We start from the raw sequence: 21,804 nt of genomic DNA, 5'->3' as shown, positions 1-21,804 counted from the left end.
CCCCTGAGGTTCTTAAATTTCTCTCTGAACAGTCCCAGGGACCCCAGAGGTGGCTTTGGCACAAGAAGCAAAGGCGTTTCCAGAGAGAGTCTGCCTTAAACACCAAACGCTCAAACTCCCTGAATTGCTTCCTCTGCCAAAACCAGAGAGGCCACTGCAGCTGGTCTCCAATTCCCCAGACTCCAAAAGGCAGGATCCATGACCCTGTGAGTCATACGCCACGAGCCCCCCAGGCGCCCTGTAGCCGCGAAGGCTGGAGACTACGCCAGGCAGAGGTCCAAGCAGCTCCTTAAAGAGGAAAATCTCTTGGAGCTAGGCGGACTGGTGGCCCGCAGCCTTCTGCTGGGCTGACTTAGCCAGGGCTGGCTGGCACCTAGCACTACTGCAGATCCCGCTGCTCTAGAATGGGGACCCATCCTGGGCTTCGAGGCTTTAACATTGAAAATAGGGGCTGGGGGCTGGAGAGATGGCTCAGAGGTTAAGAGCACTGTCTGCTTTTCTGAAGGTCCTGAGTTCAATTCCCAGCAACCACATGGTGGCTCACAACCATCAACGATTAAATCTGGTGCTCTCTTCTGGCCTGCAGGTGTAACATGCAGGCAGAATACTGTATATTGAATAAATAAATCTTAAAAAAGAAAGAAAGAAAATAGGGGCTGGGGACTGTGGGGGAGCTACAGCTTCTGACCCAACCCTCTTGCGCTGCTCCATCCCACTGCAGAGGTGCCAGGAGCTCACCCAGGCACAGTCCCCCTCCAGGAGGCACAGCCTCTCTTAAGTTACAGAGGCTCACTGAGGAGCTGGAGGATGCTGGCAGCGACTCGGGGAAGATGGGTTCTCAGCCAGGACAGCTCAGCAGTGGGAGGGGAGGGCCCGCCATCAGAAGGGAGGCGCAGCGCTGAGCGTCTACTCTCCCCACTGCGTACGTGTGAAAGCTATGTGTCAGAGATGAGCTTATCCAGGACACACAGTCATAAGCAAATATCATGAAAAATTTCACCCTGGGGGAGGAGGACTAAGCAACGTTTACCCATCACCACCAAGGGCAACTAAAATTGATCCGACTCGTGGGAGCCAAGGAGTTTATTGGGCTTACATACGAAGCAATGAGTGAGGGCTGGAGAGATGGCTCAGAGGCTTAGAGCACTGGCTGTTCTTCCAAAGGCCCTGAGTTCAATCCCCAGAAACCACATGGTGGCTTGCAACCATCTATAATGTGATCCGATGCTGTCTTCTGGCCTGTAGCTGTACATGCTGGCAGAGCACTGTATACATAATAAATAAATAAATGAATAAATAAATCTTAAAAAAAAAAAGGCACTGAGTGAGGGCTGTAGGGGGAGTGTGAGTGGCACTGAAGCAGGCACGCTGGATGGTCAGGTCTCAGCATGGACGACGACGGCTTCTTTGTGGCTGGACAGATGGCTAGAGGGAGTGTGTCTGCCAAGGTAGACAGCACCTCTTCCTGTGGCCATTGCTCTTCTACTGGGACCTCCCTTGGGAGGGGAGGGGAGAGGAGGGGAGGTGACTGTTCTCGCAATTCTGACAAGGGAAGTGAGGGCCCCCCCAAACTCTTCCCCAAGCCAAAAAGACGAGACAGTGTGTTCCTGTGCCTATAGTCACACCACAGCGCTTGGGAATAGGAGTTCAAAGCCAGCCTCAGACAGCCTCTGCTCGTTATGAAGGCCAAGGCTAGGCCAGGGTACATGTGGTAGCCACCCCCCACCTCCTAGCTGCTACCTCCCCTAATGTTTGGTGTGGTGGCACACTCCTTTGATCCCAGACCCTCTCCAAAAGAACCAAAAAGCAAACATCAAATAACTAGACCCACACTCAGGTTTTTCCACTCATATATATTTGCTCTGAATAGTCACCTCAGCAGTGAACACTTACAAGACACTTGGCAACATTAAAAAGAGAAGTCCTTGGGCGGGAGGGCAACCGCCCCACGCACAACTCCAGGACACGAGGAAACACCACACACAGACATCATCGGCTGGTAAATGGAATAAATACGAGGCACGCAGAACCACAAACAGCAAACACACGCGCTCGGGAGGCACGAGGGAAATCTTGTGCTATACTCCACACTGGTCAGTTACAAAAATAAATAAGAGTCAGGAGTTCTGGAGCTGGCTGTGCTCAAACACCACCCTCCCCGCCAGCAAAATACGCTTTTATCTCACCGCGGCCTTTCTTACCCCATCTTGGGAAGCTGGGGTAGCTGGCTGGAAGGTGTGGCTCGGCGCAGGTGACTGCCATCAGCAGTCACCTCCCCTCCTGCTGCCCTGGGCACCGGTGAGCCTGAAACAGCCCCATCTACCCTGCCCCATGTGGGGGATGGGGGAGGGGGCAGAGGATCTGACTCGAGGGGTGTGACAGAGGGAGGGAGGTCACCAGAAACCTGCAGAGTGGGGCTCAAGGCTGAAGACACCACCTGCGGATGCTTCAAGCCACTTAGGAAATTCTTTATGAAATTCTACTTGTCATCCCTTGATTGCCCCGGAGGCCGCAGGTCCTGGGGACGAGCTTCCGCTATGACTGTTGATTTCTGCTGCACCCCAGAACGCTCTACTAAGAGACAATGATCAGGCACAAACGCTTGTTTGGGGTCAGCGGGTCTGGGTATGAAGGTGTGGGGGGGGGGGCGGGGACCATCCTATGAGGGTCTATCCTGGGGCACAGACCAACCCTGCCACGGGCCAACCCCTGGCTCATCCCTCCTCTGTCCTGAGTGAACAAAGTCTAGCCTAGCTGAGCAGGGCAGACCCTCAGGTGATGGCTGGGAGGTCTCGCCGAGGGTGGGTAGTAAGGGTTGGGCTCTCATCGGGAGCTCCTATCTCCTGCCTATAAATGCTTCACAGATCCCTGGTGCACTCACAGGACGCCATTCTAAAAGGAGTCAGAGAACACGGTGAGTGCGATCTCGAACTCAGGCAGGGCTGTGAAGCTTCTGAGGAGGGCATGGAACAGACCTCAGGTGACAAAGAGATAGGACGGGGACACACTGGTAGCCCCTCCTCAAAGCCAGCGATTCTCTGGCTCGGCACATCCAGGTCACCTTGGGAGATGGTGGGAGAGACGCCCAGTGGTTCAAAGGCAGAGATGATGCTCAAAAAATCCTGGGACTCTGAATGTGACTGATGCCTACAGGAACAGCCTGCTCCAAGCCAGCCTGGCAGGGACATTCTGACACACCTCCAAAGGCCCTTCCTTGCTGGGTGCACAGGAAACCCCAGAAGTCTCTCCTGTACTGATTGAGGAAGGAACAGAGGAAAGAAGAGAGCAACAGGGCCAGAGGCCATCTCTACCCACTCAGAACCCCAACTCCCAAGAAGCGGGAAATCCCGGACTTGGGCAAGCAATCTTTGGTCAGACAGGAAAACGTAAGGCTGAGATGGGCACTTCTCTACCCCCCAGCCCAATGGCCACGGTCGAGAGCATGGCTCTCCACACAGACGCCAGGGCCTCGCGCTGGGCTGCAGGAGGGATGGGGGGGGGTGGCAGCAGGGGTGACGGGCTGCTTCAGCCTTCACTTGTTCTCAATCAGGATCTGCACCTTATGCACCAGGCCCCGGGCTAGCTGGAGAATCTGCTTGGCGTTGTGCCGCTCAGCCATTTCTGTAAGAGAAGAGATACTCGTGAGCAGCCTTGCACGTCAGCCCTGGAGACTCCTCCAGCTCCAGGTGTGAACTCTAGGGCGTTCGTTCCCACCACAGTGCGAGTCTGGGAGGCGGCAGGCTCCTGCACACCTCAGCTTCCCCATCTGCAAAAAATGAGGAGTGTAACAGGAAGCCACTGCACAACACTGCCGTGGAAACAAAAAGAGGTGACGCTGGCTCCGAGGGAGCTAGGAGAAGGCTGGTCCTGCCACCCTTCCCTCGCAGGTATCCTCAAATACTTTACAAAGCCCGTGTCAGGCCAGGCGTGTCGGTGCACACCGGTCATCCCAGCACTGGGGAAACTGAGGCAGGAAGATTGAGAGATGGAGGCCAACCTGGACTACATAGCAAGACTTTGCCTCAAAAAAATAAAAGGTGGTGTCAGGCATGCGGCAGATTCTTAAAGCATTCCATGGGAACAAGGAGAGTCATGCACAGTGGGGAGGAGGGGAAAAAAATTATCAAGATCTTCAAATCAGGCCAGGCGTGGTGGCGCACGCCTTTAATCCCAGCACTCGGGAGGCAGAGGCAGGCGGATCGCTGTGAGTTCGAGGTCAGCCTGGTCTACAAAGTGAGTCTAGGACAGCCAGGGCTACACAGAGAGACCCTGTCTCAAAAAACAAAAACAACAACAAAAAAAGATCTTCAAAGCACTGCACACAGCAGGATAATTCAAAGCTTGACTTGTATCACTGAGAAACCATTTCATAAAGAGAAAAAATAAAAATAAAAAAGCTAAGACAGAGCTACTAAAGCAGCGGCTGAGGGCTCCTAGTGAACTCTTGGGGGCATTGTGGGCTACGCGTCATTTGGAGGGGGCCTCGGCAACACTCAGCCGCTGTCAGTTCCACACGCACTGCTGGCCGCAGAGAGTTCAACGTCCTACATCCTTCCATGTGGTGTCCAGTCTCCACAAAGCTGGGGTTTGGGAGGTTTCTGGGATAAAAAGCAGGAAGTGGCAAATGAGGGCGGTGGTGCGTAACCTCATCAAGAGGCAAAGCTGCGTGCGGCCTGAAAAGGTGCGCACATGCGCGTGTGTGCGTGCATGTGTGTGTGTGCGTGTGTGCGTGCATGTGTTCTACAGCTGGTGACTGCAGGAAGTGAGGGACAAAGGAAAATGGGGTTTCCTTCCAGTTGCGTCTGTAAGATAGTCTCTGGGTCGTGAAGACAAAGGCGTCATGCGGTTTGGTCCTCACTCCTTCCCACTGGGAACTTTGGCCTGAGTGGGGTGCACACTGCAGAAAGGGGAGGGGTGCCCCGGCCTGAGGAAGCTTGGCAAGCTGGGGATGCTGAGGACTGTGCTGAGCTGTGGCCTGCTTAGGGCTTCTCTATCACACTTGCATATGGAAACAAGCTGAGGTCCAGCAGCAGGGATGCTGGTAAGCTACAAGATAGTCGCACAGGGTGCACAAGGCCGTCCTGAAATATTAGAGTCACGTGCAGATACTTTTGAAAAAGTGGGGCCAGGTGTGGTGGTGCACGCTGTGAGCCCAGCACTCAGGAGGCAGAGGCAGGTGGATCTCTGTGAGTTTGAGGCCAGCCTGGTCTACAAAGCGAGCCCAGGACAGCCAAGATAACAGAGAAACCCTGTCTCGGAAAACCAAACCAAACAACGAAAAAAGTAGATACAGCTGGAAAATAAACAGCCATGAAAAAGACAGAATGAAGGAACAGGGGCAGGGTCTCACCTGGCCTTGAACTTAATCATCCTCAATTTTTAAAAAAATGCCTCCATAAGATCAAGCTGTGGGCAAGCCTGTAGGGCATTTTTCCTAATTAGTGATTGATGGGGGAGTGTCTAGCACTGTGGGCGGGGCCATCCCTGGGCTGGTGGTCCTGGGATCTATAAGAAAGCAGGCTGAGCAAGCCATGGGAAGCAAGCCAGTAAGCAGCACCCTCCATGGCCTCTGCATCAGCTCCTGTCTCCAGGTTCCTGTCCCTTCGATGAGAACAGTGATGTGGACGCGTAAGCTGAATAAACCCTTTCCTGGCCAAGCTGCTCTGCATGGTGTTTCATCGCAGCAACAGAAACCCTCAGACACACAGACCTCAGTGTGTGAAACCCGAAACACTGAAGCTGCTACAAGAAAACATAGGTAGTTCCCACAGGGCTTTCTGAATAGGATCCGTTTGCTTAAGGACCAAGGGCAACAGTTGACAGGTGGAGCCTCACAGAACTGAAAAGCGTCTGCACAGCAAAGGGAACGGACGCTGGAACAAAGAGGAAAGACAGAGTGGGGGGAAATCTTTGCCAGGAATCTACCTGATGGAGAATTAACATCAAGAATATACAAAAGACAGACAGACAAACAAAAAAGACTCAGGAAAACAACCCAATTATTATTTTTTTAAATGTGCCAGAGAACTGAACAGAAAGTTCTCAAAAGGAGAAGGAAAAACAGCTAAGAACTCTCTTTAAAAAAAAAAAGTCATCCTCCTTAGCAATTAGGGGCATGCAGATCAGGACAGCTTAGGGTTTCACCTCACCCCAGTCAGAGAGGCCAAGGTCAATGGAACAACAGCAAACAAACGCTGCAAGAGATGGGCTGTGGGCTCATTCGCCGTTGGTAGGGGTTGCGAATGGGCCCAGCTACTCAAGAAGCCAGTGTAGAAAATCCTCAAAAACCTGAAAATGAACCAACGCTGTGACTCCGCTGTATCCCTCCCTGGCGGATGCCTAGGGTCTCAACGTCCCACTCCACACACTTGCTCTGCCATGCTCACTGCTGCTCTAGTCACAACAGGCAGGAAACTGGAAACAACAACACCTTCTATAACTGGTGACGGATGGATGAAAATAAGACACTTGTGATCTTCTTGCCTTTGTTTCCAGGGTGGGAACTGCAGGTGTGCGCCGCCACACCCAGCTTACATGGGTGTGACGGTACCCCGCCAGCTGACTCACCCAAGTTCTGGTCAGGGACGGCTTTTGTTTGTTTTGTGTTTGGTTTTTTGTTTGTTCTGTTTTGTTTTTGTTTTTTTTTTTAAAGACTGCACTGCATCCCATGTGGCTTCCTGGTTGGTTTCTGGTGCAGGTGAAACCCACAAAGTCTGGCAATGTTAAATTTCTTAGTTTTGAACAGGGTGTGGTGGCACACGCCTTTAATTCCCAGCACTCATGAGGCAGAGGCAGGCAGATCACTGTGAGTTCGAGACCAGTCTGGTCTACAAAGCGAGTCCAAGACAGCCAGGGCTACACAAAGAAACCCTGTCTCAGAAAAAAAAAATATTTTTTTTTTGTTTAGTTTTGGTGTCAAACATCCCTGAAACATGGAATGCAGCAACGGAAATCAAGAAAACTAGGAAATGGCGCCACTGCTTGGCATCATCTTTATAGCCTTCCTAGGAAATTTTTTAAAAAGTCCATCCAAAAAGAATTCGCTGGCTCCTGGCCTACGCCATCTGGAGCAGAGCCACTCTTCTCAGTGGCCTGAGCAAGGAGAGCCAGCCGAACCCATTGAGCAAGAGGGAAGACCTCGCCTAGCCTAGAGATGATCTGGCGGGAGTTGGGAGGTCTGGACCCAGTAAAAGGAAGGGCAGGCTGAGTGAGATGCCTAGAACCTCTTAGGGGTGACGCAACTCTCAAATGGGCCACTTGTTTGGTGCCTCTCGGGCTCGACGAAGCTCATATTGGAGGCCACAGGATGCCCTTGCTCCTCACCTACATCCCAAGAATAAAGCAAGCTGTCTTTTAACTCAAAATAAATAAATAAATAAATAAAAGTCCTAAATATAAAATGTTAGCAGACGACTAAAATCCAAAGTCATCCCAAAAGAAAAAAGCGGACTTGAAAGAAATCTAGCAGGCTGGAGAGATGGCTCAGTGGTTAAGAGCACTGGCTGCTCTTCCAGAGGTCCTGAGTTCGATTCCCAGCAACCACATGGTGGCTCACACCCACCTATTCCCTCTAATGCCCTCCTCTGATGTACAGGTGTACATACAGATAGCACATTCATATAAATAAAAAAAAATCTTTGAAAAAAAAAAAAAAGAAATCTAGCAATCTTTCTAAGGTAGGCCACAGGAAGTCTTCTTCTTTTTCTAGAACCTTCTTTAGCTTTTAATTTTTCCGGTGAAGCCCAGGGCCTGGTGTTTGCCAGTAGTCTATGACAGAACTGCAACCCAGCGCTAGTTTTTAGCATTTAATTAGTGCTTAAGTGGCGATGACAGCAGCAACTGCTTCCTATTTACTGGGCCCCTCGTGGGGACAGCTAGCTACCTGCGAACGGCCTTCATTAATTCTCTGGACTTCCCTCGAGGGAGCTGGTGCTTGCAGTATTATTTCCTTGAAGAACGGAGGCCCAGACCGTGATGCCAGTTAGACAAGGTCACACCCACTGGTCTGCTGGGACCGGACTCTAAGCACCTTTTTCCTCGCCCCTCTGGGTGCATTCCTGCGCCACGCTTCCCCTGACCCTGACCTCCAGTGGGGAGGGGCCTGATACTTCAGAGACGATAGAGAAGACGTTCAGAGGGGGCTGGAAAGATGGCTCAGAGGTTAAAGAGGTTAACGGCATCGACTGCTCCTCCAGAGGTCCTGAGTTCAGTTCCCAGAAAACACATGGTGGCTCACAACCATTTATATATAATGTGATCTGATGCCCTCTTCTGGCCTGCAGGTGTACATGCAGGCAGAGCACTGTATACATGAATAATAAACCTAAAAAAAAAAAAAAAAAAAAAAAGGAAGACGACGACGATGTTTGGAGATAGGGTGGTGCCTTGCCACTAGCCACAGCGGGCAAATGACAGAGCCAGGTGCTGTCCCTGGAGCCTTGGCTGGATTGTGTTGAGATCCCACCAGGTTCCCTGATGTAGCGCTAATAGGGGATAAGGGCACTTATTGTGCAAGCAGAGGTTATGTGCGTGCCCACGGGAGCTGGGATGAGCGCTGTGGAGGCAGCAGGGTGGAGGCAGAGGGATGTCTGGGGCCTGCCATGCTGCTGGCATCAGGAGCCCCACCCCTGGGGATCGCTGCCCCACCCCCGCCCCACCGCCCGCAGCTCCGTACCGTTGAAGAACTTGATGATGTCAGTGAAGTCCATGTTGTTCTCCAGGATGATGTCCCGGTAGACCTCCACCAGCGCCAGTGCGATGAACAGCACGTAGTGGGCAGAGGACACATGCTTGGCCGCCCAAATAGTCTCCCACACGGAGAAGACGTCATCATAGACCAGCTCTGCGGGACACCAACACGCACGCGCATAGGCGCTGGTCCGGGACACAGTGCAGGGCCTGTCCTTCCTAGTCCTCCCTGCAAGCATCCCACTTGCCTAGGGGTCCTAGATCAGGCCGAATCCAGGCTGGGAGGCAGGGGATCCGGACCCTGCCATCCGAGCCTCAAAGCCTGCTTTCCCCATCTGTGGACTGGGTCTACGGCTCCTGTGTGAAGAATCTGAGCATGTGCGAGTTTGATTGGCATGTCCCTGCCCCGCCCTCTGCTGCTGTCCTTCCTCTCTCTTCGGCTGCGTTCACTGGTGGCTTTCAGTGGCCTGTACATAAGCAAGCTGGCTGCTGCCTCAGCCAAAAAGGTCATGGAAGAGCCTTTAAGGCAGCGGTTCTCAACCTTCCCACTGTGACCCTTTACTACAGCTCCTCATAGGAGAGATAAACCTGTTTTTTAGGATCCCAAGTGCAGGATTGGAACGGTCTTGGGAGAGAACAGGTGAGGTTAATCCACTAGAAGAACAACCACCTCGTGCAGGAGCTTAATTGTTGCCAGCTGAAAAGATCCCATGAACAGACTCTGGGAGGAGATATATAAATGAGCCCAGAATTCCAGGCCGCGCTTTTTGGAGACTTGGGATAGTTTTGGCTGTTCATCGCTGCACTTGGAGATGCTCCTAGAGAGAACCGCTCGAAGGAAGGCTTCGGGGTCCGGCTCCTGCTGAGGCTCTGGGTTCTGGTTACCCCAGGTTCTAGCAGAAGAAATCCTGCAGATTGTGCCAGGAGAATCGTTCCTCAGAATTGATATCCTTAAGGTTTTGTTATTGTGTCCATTAATCCTCATTTCCTATTGTTTTGGTTAGTTGGGTTATAAGTGACGTATGCTCGGTCACTAAGTTGTTAATAAAATATATTGGTTAAGAAAACTGAGCATACATGACCCCCAACCATAAAGTCATTTTTGTTGCTACTTCCTAACTGTAATCTTGCTACTGTCATGAGTCTAAATGTAAACAACGGATAGGCAGGATGTATATTCCTTGTTAGAAATTGAACATAAAGCATAGTGATTAATCACAAAAATATGCAATTATGTATTGTGAAATACTTATTTCTAATTACAAATAAATGAAAAATTGTCTTGAAGTATGGTGTAGCACCAGTAACAATCTCAATATAACAACAGTGAACTGCGGTGCTACATTCTGCAACAGTATGCATAAAAAGCCAATACCAGTGCCAACGTGAAGGTTGCTTCTTCAGTTCCTAAGACCAGTGGAAATAATGTGTTTTCAGATGGTCTTGGGCAACCCTGTGAAAGGGTCCTTCGACACCCTCCCAAAGGGGTCACGACCCACAGGTTGAGAACCGCTGTCCCAGAAGCAAGGTTACCAGGTCTGATTGGCTGGTTTTGAGTCCCTTCACTAACTTGTCAGGGTCTGGTGCCATCGTTCCTCCAGCTCTCTGTACCTCAGCTTTGCATGAAGCCTGCTGGCCACAGTAAAAGACCAGAGGTGAGGTGTTTAACGGCACAGCCCACTGCGGGGCAGGTGATTAATACTGCAACACAGAGGAGGCGTTCCTAGCCCCGTCCCAGGTGTGCGCAATGGCGGGCACTCAGAGGTGCCGTCCCGTCTAAGTCCAGGGTGGGATGTGCTTGAAGACCCCACAATTCAGGGGTTACTGGTCTGTATCAAGCCTGGGGGGGCAGATGGGAGGGATGAGACGCCCCGAGACAAGTGGACCCTGGCTTGGATCTGTGTGTGTTCATGCACACATGTGTGTGCATGTCTGTGGAGGCCCGATGTGCTCTCCTGTACTGATCTCCACTTTAGTATTTTCAGGATCTGAGCCCAGATTTCACCGATTCGGCCGGGCTGTCCAGCCAGCGAGCTCCTGTGGTCAACCTGCACCGAATCACAAGCACGCACAAGTGCACCTGGCTTTTTAAATTTCTTAAGGTATTACTTAAGTTAGCGGAGGTGGGGGGTGGGCGGGGAGGCACACGCCGCAGCACATGGGTGGAGCACGGAGGGCGACCTGCGGGAGTCTGCTCTCTCTTTCAACCAAGCGGTTCCAAGGATTAAGCTCAGGTCACCCACATTGGCCCTCACACCTGGCCTGTCAGGTGGGTTCTGGGATCTGAACTCTGATCTCCCTGGTTGTGCAGCAGGACTTTAGTGATGGAGCTGTCCCCCGGCTCCTGCATCAGGACCCTAGTGCATAGTCACTTAGCAATACGGCATGGGCCAAGATGCACAGACCTGAGCGAGTGTTCTCTCTCCTGCTGTCCTTGCTGTGGTGCCCTTCACCCTGGTACCCGCTCAGCCTCCATGTCCCTGTCAGCCTCGCCCCAGAGTGTGGGGACAAGGGCCCAGCCGGAGCCTGTACCTCGTTTAAAGTCCAGCAGGAACCAGCGGTAGCAGAAGTAGAAGTGGGTATAGTCCCCGTTCTGATGCATCAGCTCGAAGAGCTCCGAGTCCAAGATCTGTTGGAGGGAGGGCAGGCCTGTCAGGCCCCTGGGGAAGGGATGGACCCACGGGGACGGCACCGCACGTCCACCCCGCACACCAGCCAGCCCTCAGCAGCCGGGCACAGTTAACAGTGAGCAAACAGGATTTATGGTGGGGCTGGCTTAAGATCAGGGAAAGCAAGTCAGAGAACAAGGAGACGACCTCGTTCGTACTCACTGGGGTGGTTAAAGCCAAAGTAAGAGACAGTAACAAGTGTTGGCAAGGACTCAGAGGAAACAGAGCTCTCACGCATGGCTGCTGGGGATACAGAGCCCCGCAGCCGCCGCCTCCACCTCTGCAGCACTGGGCTTACAAAAGCACAAATTCACGCTTGGTTTCCACAAGGTTCTGGGATCAGAATTCTGGTCATTTCTCTTATACCAAGTCACATCCTAGCATGTTCTCTGTGTGTGTGTGTGTGTGTGTGTGTGTGTGTTTCTGTCTGTGTCTGTCTATGTGTGCCTGTGTGTGTCTCTCTCTATGTGTCTGTGTCTCTGTATGTGTTTGTGTGTGTATCTGTGTGTGTTTGTCTCTGTGTGTATGTTTGTCTGGCTCTGTCTGTGTGGGTGTGTGTCTCTGTGTGTATGTCTGTTTGTCTGTCTCTGTCTGTGTGGGTATGTGTGTGTCTCTGTATGTGTTTTTGTGTGTGTTTGTGTGTCTCTATGTGTATGTCTCTGTGTGTCTGTGTGTGTATATGTCTGTTTGTCTCTGTGTGTGTGTCTGTGTGTGTGTCTGTCTCTGTGTGTGTGTCTGTGTGTGTGTATGTCTGTTTGTCTCTGTGTGTGTGTGTCTCTGTGTGTATGTCTGTCTCTCTGTGTGTGTGTGTCTGTGTGTGTGTGTGTGTGTATATGTCTGTGTGTCTGTTTCTGTGTGTGTGTATGTCTGTGTGTGTCTGTGTGTGTGTGTGTCTGTGTGTGTGTGTGTGTGTGTGTGTGTCTGTGTAGGTCAGAGGAAAACCTGCCACTCTCTCCTTGTTCCTTGTGAGCTCAAAAGATCAACCTTAGGTTGTTGGACTTGGCAGCAGTCACTTTTACCCCTAAGCCGTCTTACAAGCCCTGACTCTTCTACCTTTTGTATTAAAAATATTTTGTGGGGGGCTGGAGAGATGGCTCAGCGGTTAAGAGCGCCATCTGCTCTTCCAGAGGACCGAGTTCAACTCACCATGAGCAACCACATGGTGGCTCACAGTCATCTATCATGAGATCTGGTGCCCTCTTCTGGTGTGCAGGTGTACATGCAGTCAGAACACTGTGTGTATAATAAATAAGTCTTTAAGAAATATATTTGGTGGCCTTTTAAAAAAATTTAATACCACCAAAGCAGCAGCAGGAGCTGCCTTGTGCCTGCAGAGCTCCAGTCTTCATGGGTTCCCCTGCAAAGCTCAGCATGGCTGCTGGGCCCACCTCTCACAGACTCTGATTCGGAGCTAGGGAAATGCAAACCCAAACACTGAGATTTCATCTTATCCCAGTCAGAATGGCTAAGCTCATTGCTGCTCTCATTATAATAGCTAGAACACAGACACAGCCTAACTTCGTCCTCGCAACAAGTGGACAATGGAAATATGGCATATATACACTGCGATACTATTCAGCTGTGTAGAAAAGATGAAATGGTGAGCTTTGGCAGTCACTGGATGGAGCTGGGAACTACTGACTGAGGGACGTAACCTAGACTCAGAAAGAAAAACATGGCGGTCTCTCTCTCTCTCTCTCTCTCTCTCTCTCTCTCTCTCTCCCCCCCCCCTCCCCTCCCTCCCTCCTTCCCTCCTTTCCTCTCTCTCTCTCCCAGCTCCAAATCTTCAGATGTGAGCACACAGCCTCTAGTAACTGGAGAACAGGAAAGCAAAGAGGACTCGTTGCCGGGATGGGAGGCCAGGGAGAAGTAGAGGCGGGTAGTGGGGCACACTGATCTGAGGCGGGATGGGGAAAGCAGAGGCCTCCAACTAGGACAGGGAAGAAGATAAATACAGAAGAAGGAAGGTAAAATAAAAGCAAGCGTGTCTGGAAAAGTCATAAGGGGTCATACTATTAACTAGCTGCTTGTGTGTAAAAGCACCGATGCGTGTGCAAGCACCCTACGAGCCAAGCCACATCCCCAGCTTGAAAACTGCTCAATCTCAAGCCGTTCAGCTGTTCCTCGCTGTCTCCCCTAAAGTCAGAGCGAGAGGCCCCCGGATCCTACCTGGATCAGCGACCTCATGTTGGCAAAGTGCGTGTCCATGGCGCCTCCATGGGGGAAGTTGTGGTTCATCCTCTTCATGAGCTCTGTGAAACAGCTGAAGGCCAGGGCCTCTGGGGACAGCACAAGACAGCGGGTTAGCCAGGCCCCTGCCTCAGGCCCCGGGGCTCCTGGAGAGATCGTGTAAGGCCCACAGCAGGGTTCACGGCCCTGTGAGAAGCAGGTGGGTAGGAAGGACCCAGGGAGACCACTGCCTGGGATGCTCACCAACACTTAGTGTGTCAAAGGTCTCGCCTTAGAGGCACTGGGAGGGATGTCGGGAGCCCCTGCTGCTAAGGTTGAAGTCTGCCATTACTGGAAAGCCCCAAGCTCGAGCTCGGAGCAAATCGGAAGATTCCCTTTGTATAAGGTTTCCTCTTCTCTCCTCGGGGAGCCTGAATCCCAGCCCCCTCTACCTGAAGAATGTCATGTAGACCTTAGGGAAATTACAGGTCCAACTCCCCTTCTCCCAATAAACACCTGTGATTCCTGGATTGCCTCCCCATGCAAATGAGGTATCTCAGTACCTTAGCCCCTCAGCCAATGACGTTTGCCCACCCTGGATAGCCCTACCCCCTCCCCAAGGTTCTATATGGCCATTCGCCCTGAATGAAATTGATCTGCCTCCCTGAAGCAGATCCTGGAAGGTCATCTTCATTTGTGCTCACGGGGCCAATCGTTGCTTCTGCTCCCTTGTTCCTGAGGGACTGGTGATCAGTGACCCCAGGAAAGAAGGAGCGCTACAGAGGAACAGCCTCCTTCAGACACAGACCCTCCTTTTAAAGGTCCCCACTAGCTATGACGCAAGTGCAAGCGCACTTTGCCTCTGTCTGTCTGTCTGTGTCTGTCTGTCTGTCTGTCTGTCTGTCTGTCTGTCTGTCTGTCTCTCTCTCTCTCTCTCTCTCTCTCTCTCTCTCTCTCTCTCAGAAATTCTACCCTCTCATGGAATTCTCAACTCTGGGAGTCACTGTGTTCAAAAGCAGTTGTCCACAAAGCAAGGGCGTTGGTTGATGGCAAAGAACGGTCAAACCTGCTTGGCAAACGCTGCCTAAGACACCTATTTACATACAGTAAGAAAGTAGGGGAGACGGAGAGGTGGTGCATCAGTTAAAAACACTGGCTGCAACTAGGCACGGTAGCGCACTGCCTGTAATCCCAGCACTCTGGGAGCCTGCGGCAGAGGCAGGTGGATCTCTGTGAGTTCGAGGCCAGCCTGGTCTACAAAGTGAGTCCAGGACAGCCAAGGCTACACAGAGAAACCCTGTCTCAAAAAACCAAAACCAAATAAATAAAAAGAAAAGAACAGAAAAAAGAACAGTGGCTGCTCTCCCAGAGGACCCAGGTTTGATTCCCAGAACTCAAAAGGTGGCTCACGACCACCCCGAACTCCAGTTCCAAAAGATCCGTCACCCTTTTGAAAATGGCAGTTTTTCTTGCTTCTCTTAGTAACTCTGAGGACAATGATGCTCCTGGGAGGGTTATTGGGGACGACAATGACCTCATCAGGTTTTAAAGGTTAGGACAGATTACAGGAACTGTGAGCAGTGGACGTCTTCACAGTCTGTCAGCCCTAGTGCCACCACATCACCCAGTCCCCTTGTCACAATCACGAAGTCCCTTTGACGTGTTGCTGATGGCCGTCCCTCACGGTGCCAAGCCTATGACCTCTGGGAGACTCTTGTCCTTTACCGAGTTTGGCTGCCATCCTGGCTCCACCACGTGGACCAGTTTTTGCGTGCTGACCACGAGGAAACAGTTTTCAAAAGATTTCACATCAATGATGTTGGTCTCGCTTTCAGCTGGCCGCCAGCCATGACTGCCCCATCACGTGCGTTTCTTCTGTGTGGCACGAGGCAGGGGTCTTTCGTCTTTTGCACCTGGGTTTCTAGCCACTGCAGCAGCAGCAAGCTGAAGTTTCTGAGCTTGTGGAGGTGGATTGACACTGACACTGGTCAGTCAGCAGAGCGTTGGCTGTAAACGTTTCCTCTTGGGCTCGTAGTTGCAGCCCAGCCTTGGTGGAGGCACCAAAGCTGGCTGTTTTCCCCCTCTCTTCTCTTTGTATCTCTCTCTCTCTCTCTCTCTCTCTCTCTCTCTCTCTCTCTCTCTCTCTCTGTTTCTGTCTGTCTGTGTGTGTGTGTGTGTGAAAGAGAGAGAGAGTGTGTAGGTCTGAGGAAAACCTGTCATTCTCTCCTTGTTCCTTGTGGGCTCAAGAAGTCAAACTTAGGTCATTTTTACCCCTACGCCGTCTTACAAGCCTGTCTCAAAAAACCAAAAAATAAATCTATCTGCAGCCATAGATAATTTCCATCTCGCTGCAGTTCCTTCTCCTTTTCCTTTAGCATTTTGAGACAGGGCTTCATGTGGCCTGCACTTGCCTCAAGTTCACTTTAGTCAAGGGTGGCTTTGAACCTCTGGTCCTCCTGCCTCCCCCTCCTGGATGCTGGGACCACAGGCCTGGGTACCACGCCTGCCTGTCTTCTATACTCAAGTGCTGGCTTATCCTGATTGATGCGCAGATGTTGAACTGTCCTTGCATTTCTGGGATAAGTTCCGCCTAGCCATGATGTGTAATTCTTTTTTTTTAAAGATTTATTTATGTATTATTATGCATACAGTGCTCTGCCTGCATGTACACCCACAGGTCAGAAGAAGGCATCAGATCACATTATAGATGGTTGTGAGCCGCCATGTGGTTGCTAGGATTGAACTCAGGACCTTTGGAAGAGCAGATGGCACTCTTAACCACCGAGCCATCTCTCCAGCCTGATGTATAATTCTTTGTATTTTTGTTGTTGTTGTTGTTGTTTTGGTTTTTCAAGACAAGGATTCTCTGTGTAGCCTTGGCTGTCCTGGATTCGCTTTGTAGACCAGGCTGGCCTCGAACTCTTAGCGATCTGCCTGCCTCTGCCTCCCGAGTGCTGGGATTAAAGGTGTGGGCCACCATGCCCGGCCCAATTCTTTATATTTTGTTGGATTGAGTTTGTTCTTTTTTTTTTTTTTTTTTGAGAATTTTTGCCTTCATATTCATGAAAGGTCTGAAGTTTCCCTGTATTGACTCCATCTGATGTAGGTATCAGCATGTTCTTGGACTTCTTGGAGGGCTGGGATCATCAAGTGAGGCAGTAACATCCCTGATTTACCTGTCTCCGTTTTCTTTTTCTTTTTTGGTTTTCCAAGACAAGGTGTCTCTGTGTAGCCTTGGCTGTCCTGGACTCACTTTGTAGACCAGGCTGGCCTCGAACTCACAGCGATCTGCCTGCCTCTGCCTCCCCAGTGCTGGGATTACAGGCGTGTGCCACCACCCCTGGGTGTCTTATTTCTCTTTTCATCCCTCTTTCCTTCCTTCTTCCTTCTTCTGTCCGTCCCTCCTTTCCTTCCATCCTTCCACACTCTCCCCCTTCCCTTCATTTAAGGAACAGTCCCTGAGGAATTGTCCTTCAATCCTACAGCATCTGGTAGACCTCATCCGGGGACGCCATCTCAACCAGGTTTAACTTTGTTCTCATTCATGGACAAGCAGTGCCTCACCAGGTGGGCGCAAGTGCGACTACCGACTACCATGGTGTTAGTGTTCTGCTTCAGTCTGCCTACCTGTGATGCCATCACTTACCTGCCACGGGGACGTGACCCTGCCCAGGGCCATAGAAAAGGACAGACCCTGCAGGTGGCCTCTCTCTCTCTCTCTCTACACCCTCTACCCATCTCTCTACTTCTCTCTCCCCCCCTCTGACTGCTCCCCTCTCTCTTATCTCTCTACCCCCCCATCCTCTCACTCTCTCCCTCCTCTACCAGCTCTACCCTCTTACTTTCTCTCTCTCTCCCTCTTCTCTCTCTCTCTCTCTCCCTCTTCTCTCTCTCTCTCCCTCTTCTCTCTCTCTCTCTCTCTCCCTCTTCTCTGTCTCTTTCTGGGGTAACCCTTCCCCCTTTTCCTTACCCCCCCCCATGCTCAATAAACTCTGTATAATATAACATCTGCTGCCTGGTACCTTCTATCTATCATTTATCTTAAATTATTAACTGTAAAACATTGGACACAAGGATGTTCATGCTACTGAGGGCTGGGAAGTGTTCACCAGACAGGCCTGCAGTGCACCTGCCCTGACCCAGTCCCCAGCGACTCTCCCCCTCCCCCAGGCCAGGAAGGACACGCTCACCATCATCCAGGATGACCAGAAGCGGGGCCAGAAGGTCACACATGCCCTGGACGTAGCCGATCTCAATGTGCTGCCAGATATAGCTGCAGGAGAAACAGGGCACCATGAGGACGCCACACCCTGCATCCCCACACAGCCTGGACGCCACACCCTGCATCCCCACACAGCCTGGACGCCACACCCTGCATCCCCACACAGCCTGGACGCCACACCCTGCATCCCCACACAGCCTGGACGCCACACCCTGCATCCCCACACAGCCTGGATGCCACACCCTGCATCCCCACACAGCCTGGACGCCACATCCTGCATCCCCACACAGCCTGGACGCCACACCCTGCATCCCCACACAGCCTGGACGCCACACCCTGCATCCCCACACAGCCTGGACGCCACACCCTGCATCCCCACACAGCCTGGACGCCACACCCTGCATCCCCACACAGCCTGGATGCCACACCCTGCATCCCCACACAGCCTGGTCCCTACCCCCACCCCCGGGCTGCTTCTCCACCCACTCCTTCCTTCCTTCCTTCCTTCTCGCATCTGGTCCTCCATCCCTCAGCCTGAGGCCCAACCCCAGTGCCACCACACATCCTAGGTGCAGCCATCAGGGTCGCCCTGCCCAAGAGGGAACCACAGAGCTCAGGCCTGTGCAGGTGCCCCACCACCCCGGGTGCTATCATGGATGTGTGGGGGCAGAGTATCTTCAGCTCCGCCCCCTCATCTCTTCCAAGTGCCTCTTCTGGGGCTACACGGAGGGGAGGGAGACATTCACTTTTCACAAGTGAGCGACTCAAAATCTCTAGGGATTTTCCCCTATGGATTCCCTGTCTGTCTGCCAGGGATTCGGATCAGTCCCTCCGAACGGGAACGGTAGCTTTGGTCCACTGGGCCTGAAGGGCATATTCAGCCCTGTGAGCACATCCAATCTTTAAATCCTCGAAATGGTCACCTAATGTAAGCCTCCTTAAGATCACATTGCTCAGGTGAGGAGCCGGAGGCACTGAGAGGCAAAGGGCACATCCACAGTCAGGGATGGTTAGCTCTGTCATGTTGGAAGGGGGCTCAGTAAAGGGCTGTCTACATCCCTTTGGTCGCTGGTCCTGTCCAGTGGGGGGCGGGGAGGGGAGACTGTCTTGATTAAATACAGGAAGAGCTACCCCACTGTGGGTGGCACCATTCCTTGGGCGGGAAAACTGGGAACTTGGAAAAACAACTCTAACTTTGCCATATATCATTACCGGTGCTGTGAATAAAATAAAGCTCCAGGTCGGTGTGGTACCAGCAACAGGAAACAAGGTGAGCTTCAGTCGGACTTCCCATAGTCCCCACTGTCCCCACATCATCCTACCCTTATCCCCGTCCTTCCTGTCCTCATTCCTCCATCACTGCAATCACCCTATCTCCCCCACCTCTTCATTTTCCCTATATCCTGTCACCTCATCTCCGACCCTCGCATTGCTGCTCCCCTCCCCCAGCCACTCTCCTCACCCCATCCCCCTCATCCCTGCCCCCACACTACCCCTTCCCCTCCCCCAGCCACTCTCCTCACCCCACCCCCCTCATCCCTGCCCCCACACTACCCCTTCCCCTCCCCCAGCCACTCTCCTCACCCCCTCCCCCTCATCCCTGCCCCCACACTACCCCTTCCCCTCCCCCAGCCACTCTCCTCACCCCCTCCCCCTCATCCCCGCCCCCACACTGCCCCTCCCCCTCCCCCAGCCACTCTCCTCACCTCATCCCCCTCATCCCTGCCCCCACACTACCCCTTCCCCTCCCCCAGCCACTCTCCTCACCCCCTCCCCCTCATCCCCGCCCCCACACTGCCCCTCCCCCTCCCCAGCCACTCTCCTCACCCCTCCCCCTCCCCCATGCCCCTACACTGCCCCTCCCCCTCCCCCATGCCCCTACACTGCCCCTCCCCCTCCCCCAGCCACTCTCCTCACCCCATCCCCCCTCACTCCTTCTCCCACACTGCCCCTCACCCAGCCACTCTCACCCCATCCCCCTCAGCCCCGCCCTCACACTGCCCCTCCCCCAGCCACTCTTACCCCATCCCCCTCAGCCCCGCCCTCACACTGCCCCTCCCCCAGCCACTCTCACCCCATCCCCCTCAGCCCCGCCCCCACACTGCCCCTCCCCTCCCCCAGCCACTCTCACCCCATCCCCCTCAGCCCCGCCCTCACACTGCCCCTCCCCCAGCCACTCTCCTCACCCCCTCCCCCTCAGCCCCGCCCTCACACTGCCCCGCCCCTCCCCCAGCCACCTGCACATGATGTTTCTCAGCTTCTCCAGGTTGGCGGCGGTGAAGTACCAGTAGCTGCGGTCACACCTCTGCACATCTTTCTCAATGCGGTGCAGGTTCACTGTGTACAGGTCCAGCAGCTCCGGCTGTGCGCGGGAGGAGGAAGAAGGGGACGCTGACCCCAAGAACTGCTCCCAACCCTCATCTCCCAACCACTCACTCTGGAGTTTCATTGTTTTGTTTCTTTGTTTCCTGTGAAAGCTATTTTCATTTTGCATGATGAAAGAGTATTCTTTTGAGGCTGGGTCTCATAATGTAGCTTGAACTCATAATCCTCCTGCCTCAACGCCTAGCGTGTTGGGATTGCAGGCAGACATGTGTGCTCTTTGTGCAAGCACACACAAACACACACACACAGCTGTATCAGAGATAGAACATTAAACATATTTAATGCGTTTAAAGGTGAGGCAAGAGCCAGGCATGGCTGTGCACGCCTTTAATCTCAGCACTCAGCAGGCAGAGGCATCTCTGTGAGTTCGAGGCCAGCCTGGTCTACAGAGTGAGTACAGGACAGCCAGGGCTACACAGAGAAACTCTGTCTCAAAAAAAAAAAAAAAGTGAGGCAAACCTCAGTGCTCAGGAGGCTACGGCAGGAGGATTACTGTGAGTTTGAAGCTAGTTACAGAGTGAACTTCATGCCAACCTGGGCTGTATAATGAAATCAAACAAGACAAAACCACAGACCAGCGGTAGAAGACACAGTATTCAGAGTCCAGTGGTGACCTCACAGCATATTTAGAAAAAGTAAGTAGCATTAAAAACGCATTGAACTCATATTAAGCACATAGATGAAAATTAGACATTTTTTGTTGCACTGAAGATCAAACTCCGGATCTGACACACACCAGGCGGTTCAGCCACTGAGCTCCACTCCCGGCTCCGAAAGGAGACAGTGTTGAAGCCTGAGTGAGCGGAGGAGAAGCAGAGGGTCCACCCGGGACCCAGCAGGAAGATGAGCCACAAAGATGAAGGAAGAACATGGGGTGTCCCTGACAAGGAGCCAGGTGGAAGTACGGGAGAGAGAGGAAATGTCAGAGCAGCAACAGCAGTGTAAGGAGTGTGGAATTTTCCAGAACTGACTGAAGACACAACTTGTAGTGTCACAAGGGCTGACAAACCCTGCCTGGGAAATAAAAAGACACTTGCACCAGACACACAGAGGCTGACAGCAAAGAGAGAACCTTATACACACATGTGTGCGTGTGTCTGTGAGTTCCCGTGTATCTCTGTGTGTCTCTGTGTGTGTGTGCATGGGTCTGTGTGCATCTGTATGTATGTGCATGTGTCTGAGTGTGTTTGTGTCTCTGTGTGCACGTATGTGTGCACGTGTGTGTGTGTGTGTGTGTGTGTGTGTGTGTGTGTACATGTGTATTACTAGGGGTTGAGCCCAGAGCCTTGTGCATGGTAGGCAAGTGTCTGCTACTGAACTGCATCCTCCATCCTGGTTTTTACAAGTGTTTGTTTTGTTATTGTTTCTTCTAAGATAGGGTCTATGTCGCTTGGCTGTCCTGGGACTTACTTATGTAGATCAGGTGTTAGGACTCTGCTTCAGTCTGCCTACCTGTGACATCACTGTCTGCCTGCCATGGGGGTGTGGCCCTGCCCAGTCTGCCTACCTGTGATGTCACTGCCTGCCTGCCACAGGGGCATGGCCCTGCCCAGTCTGCCTACCTGTGACATCACTGTCTGCCTGCCATGGGGGCGTGGCCCTGCCCAGTCTGCCTACCTGTGATGTCACTGCCTGCCACAGGGGCATGGCCCTGCCCAGTCTGCCTACCTG

The 21,804-nt window shown here is 52.5% G+C and overlaps 1 protein-coding gene across 4 annotated transcripts in view; it reads right to left on the bottom strand.

Annotated features, from left to right (window-relative positions):
- Positions 1-1,838: 1,838 nt before the first annotated feature.
- The window catches only part of SGSM1 (small G protein signaling modulator 1), an 80,232-nt gene continuing 60,266 nt past the window's right edge, over positions 1,839-21,804 (bottom strand). For all 4 annotated transcript variants that reach the window (XM_084764278.1, XM_084764279.1, XM_084764281.1 and 1 more), the window contains 6 exons: positions 19,986-20,110; positions 17,717-17,799; positions 13,527-13,636; positions 11,221-11,317; positions 8,675-8,842; positions 1,839-3,621 (listed from right to left, as the gene is read on the bottom strand). In XM_084764278.1, the coding sequence (XP_084620404.1) occupies positions 3,533-3,621; positions 8,675-8,842; positions 11,221-11,317; positions 13,527-13,636; positions 17,717-17,799; positions 19,986-20,110 (672 nt within the window). In that variant the 3' untranslated portion in view covers positions 1,839-3,532. The remainder of the gene's footprint in view (positions 3,622-8,674; positions 8,843-11,220; positions 11,318-13,526; positions 13,637-17,716; positions 17,800-19,985; positions 20,111-21,804) is intronic.

Source organism: Acomys minous, assembly GCF_964271855.1.
Source record: "Acomys minous genome assembly, chromosome: 16".
NCBI lineage: Eukaryota > Metazoa > Chordata > Mammalia > Rodentia > Muridae > Acomys > Acomys minous.
The sequence above is the reverse complement of the archived record's forward strand: the minus strand, read 5'-3'. Positions and strand labels throughout refer to the sequence as shown.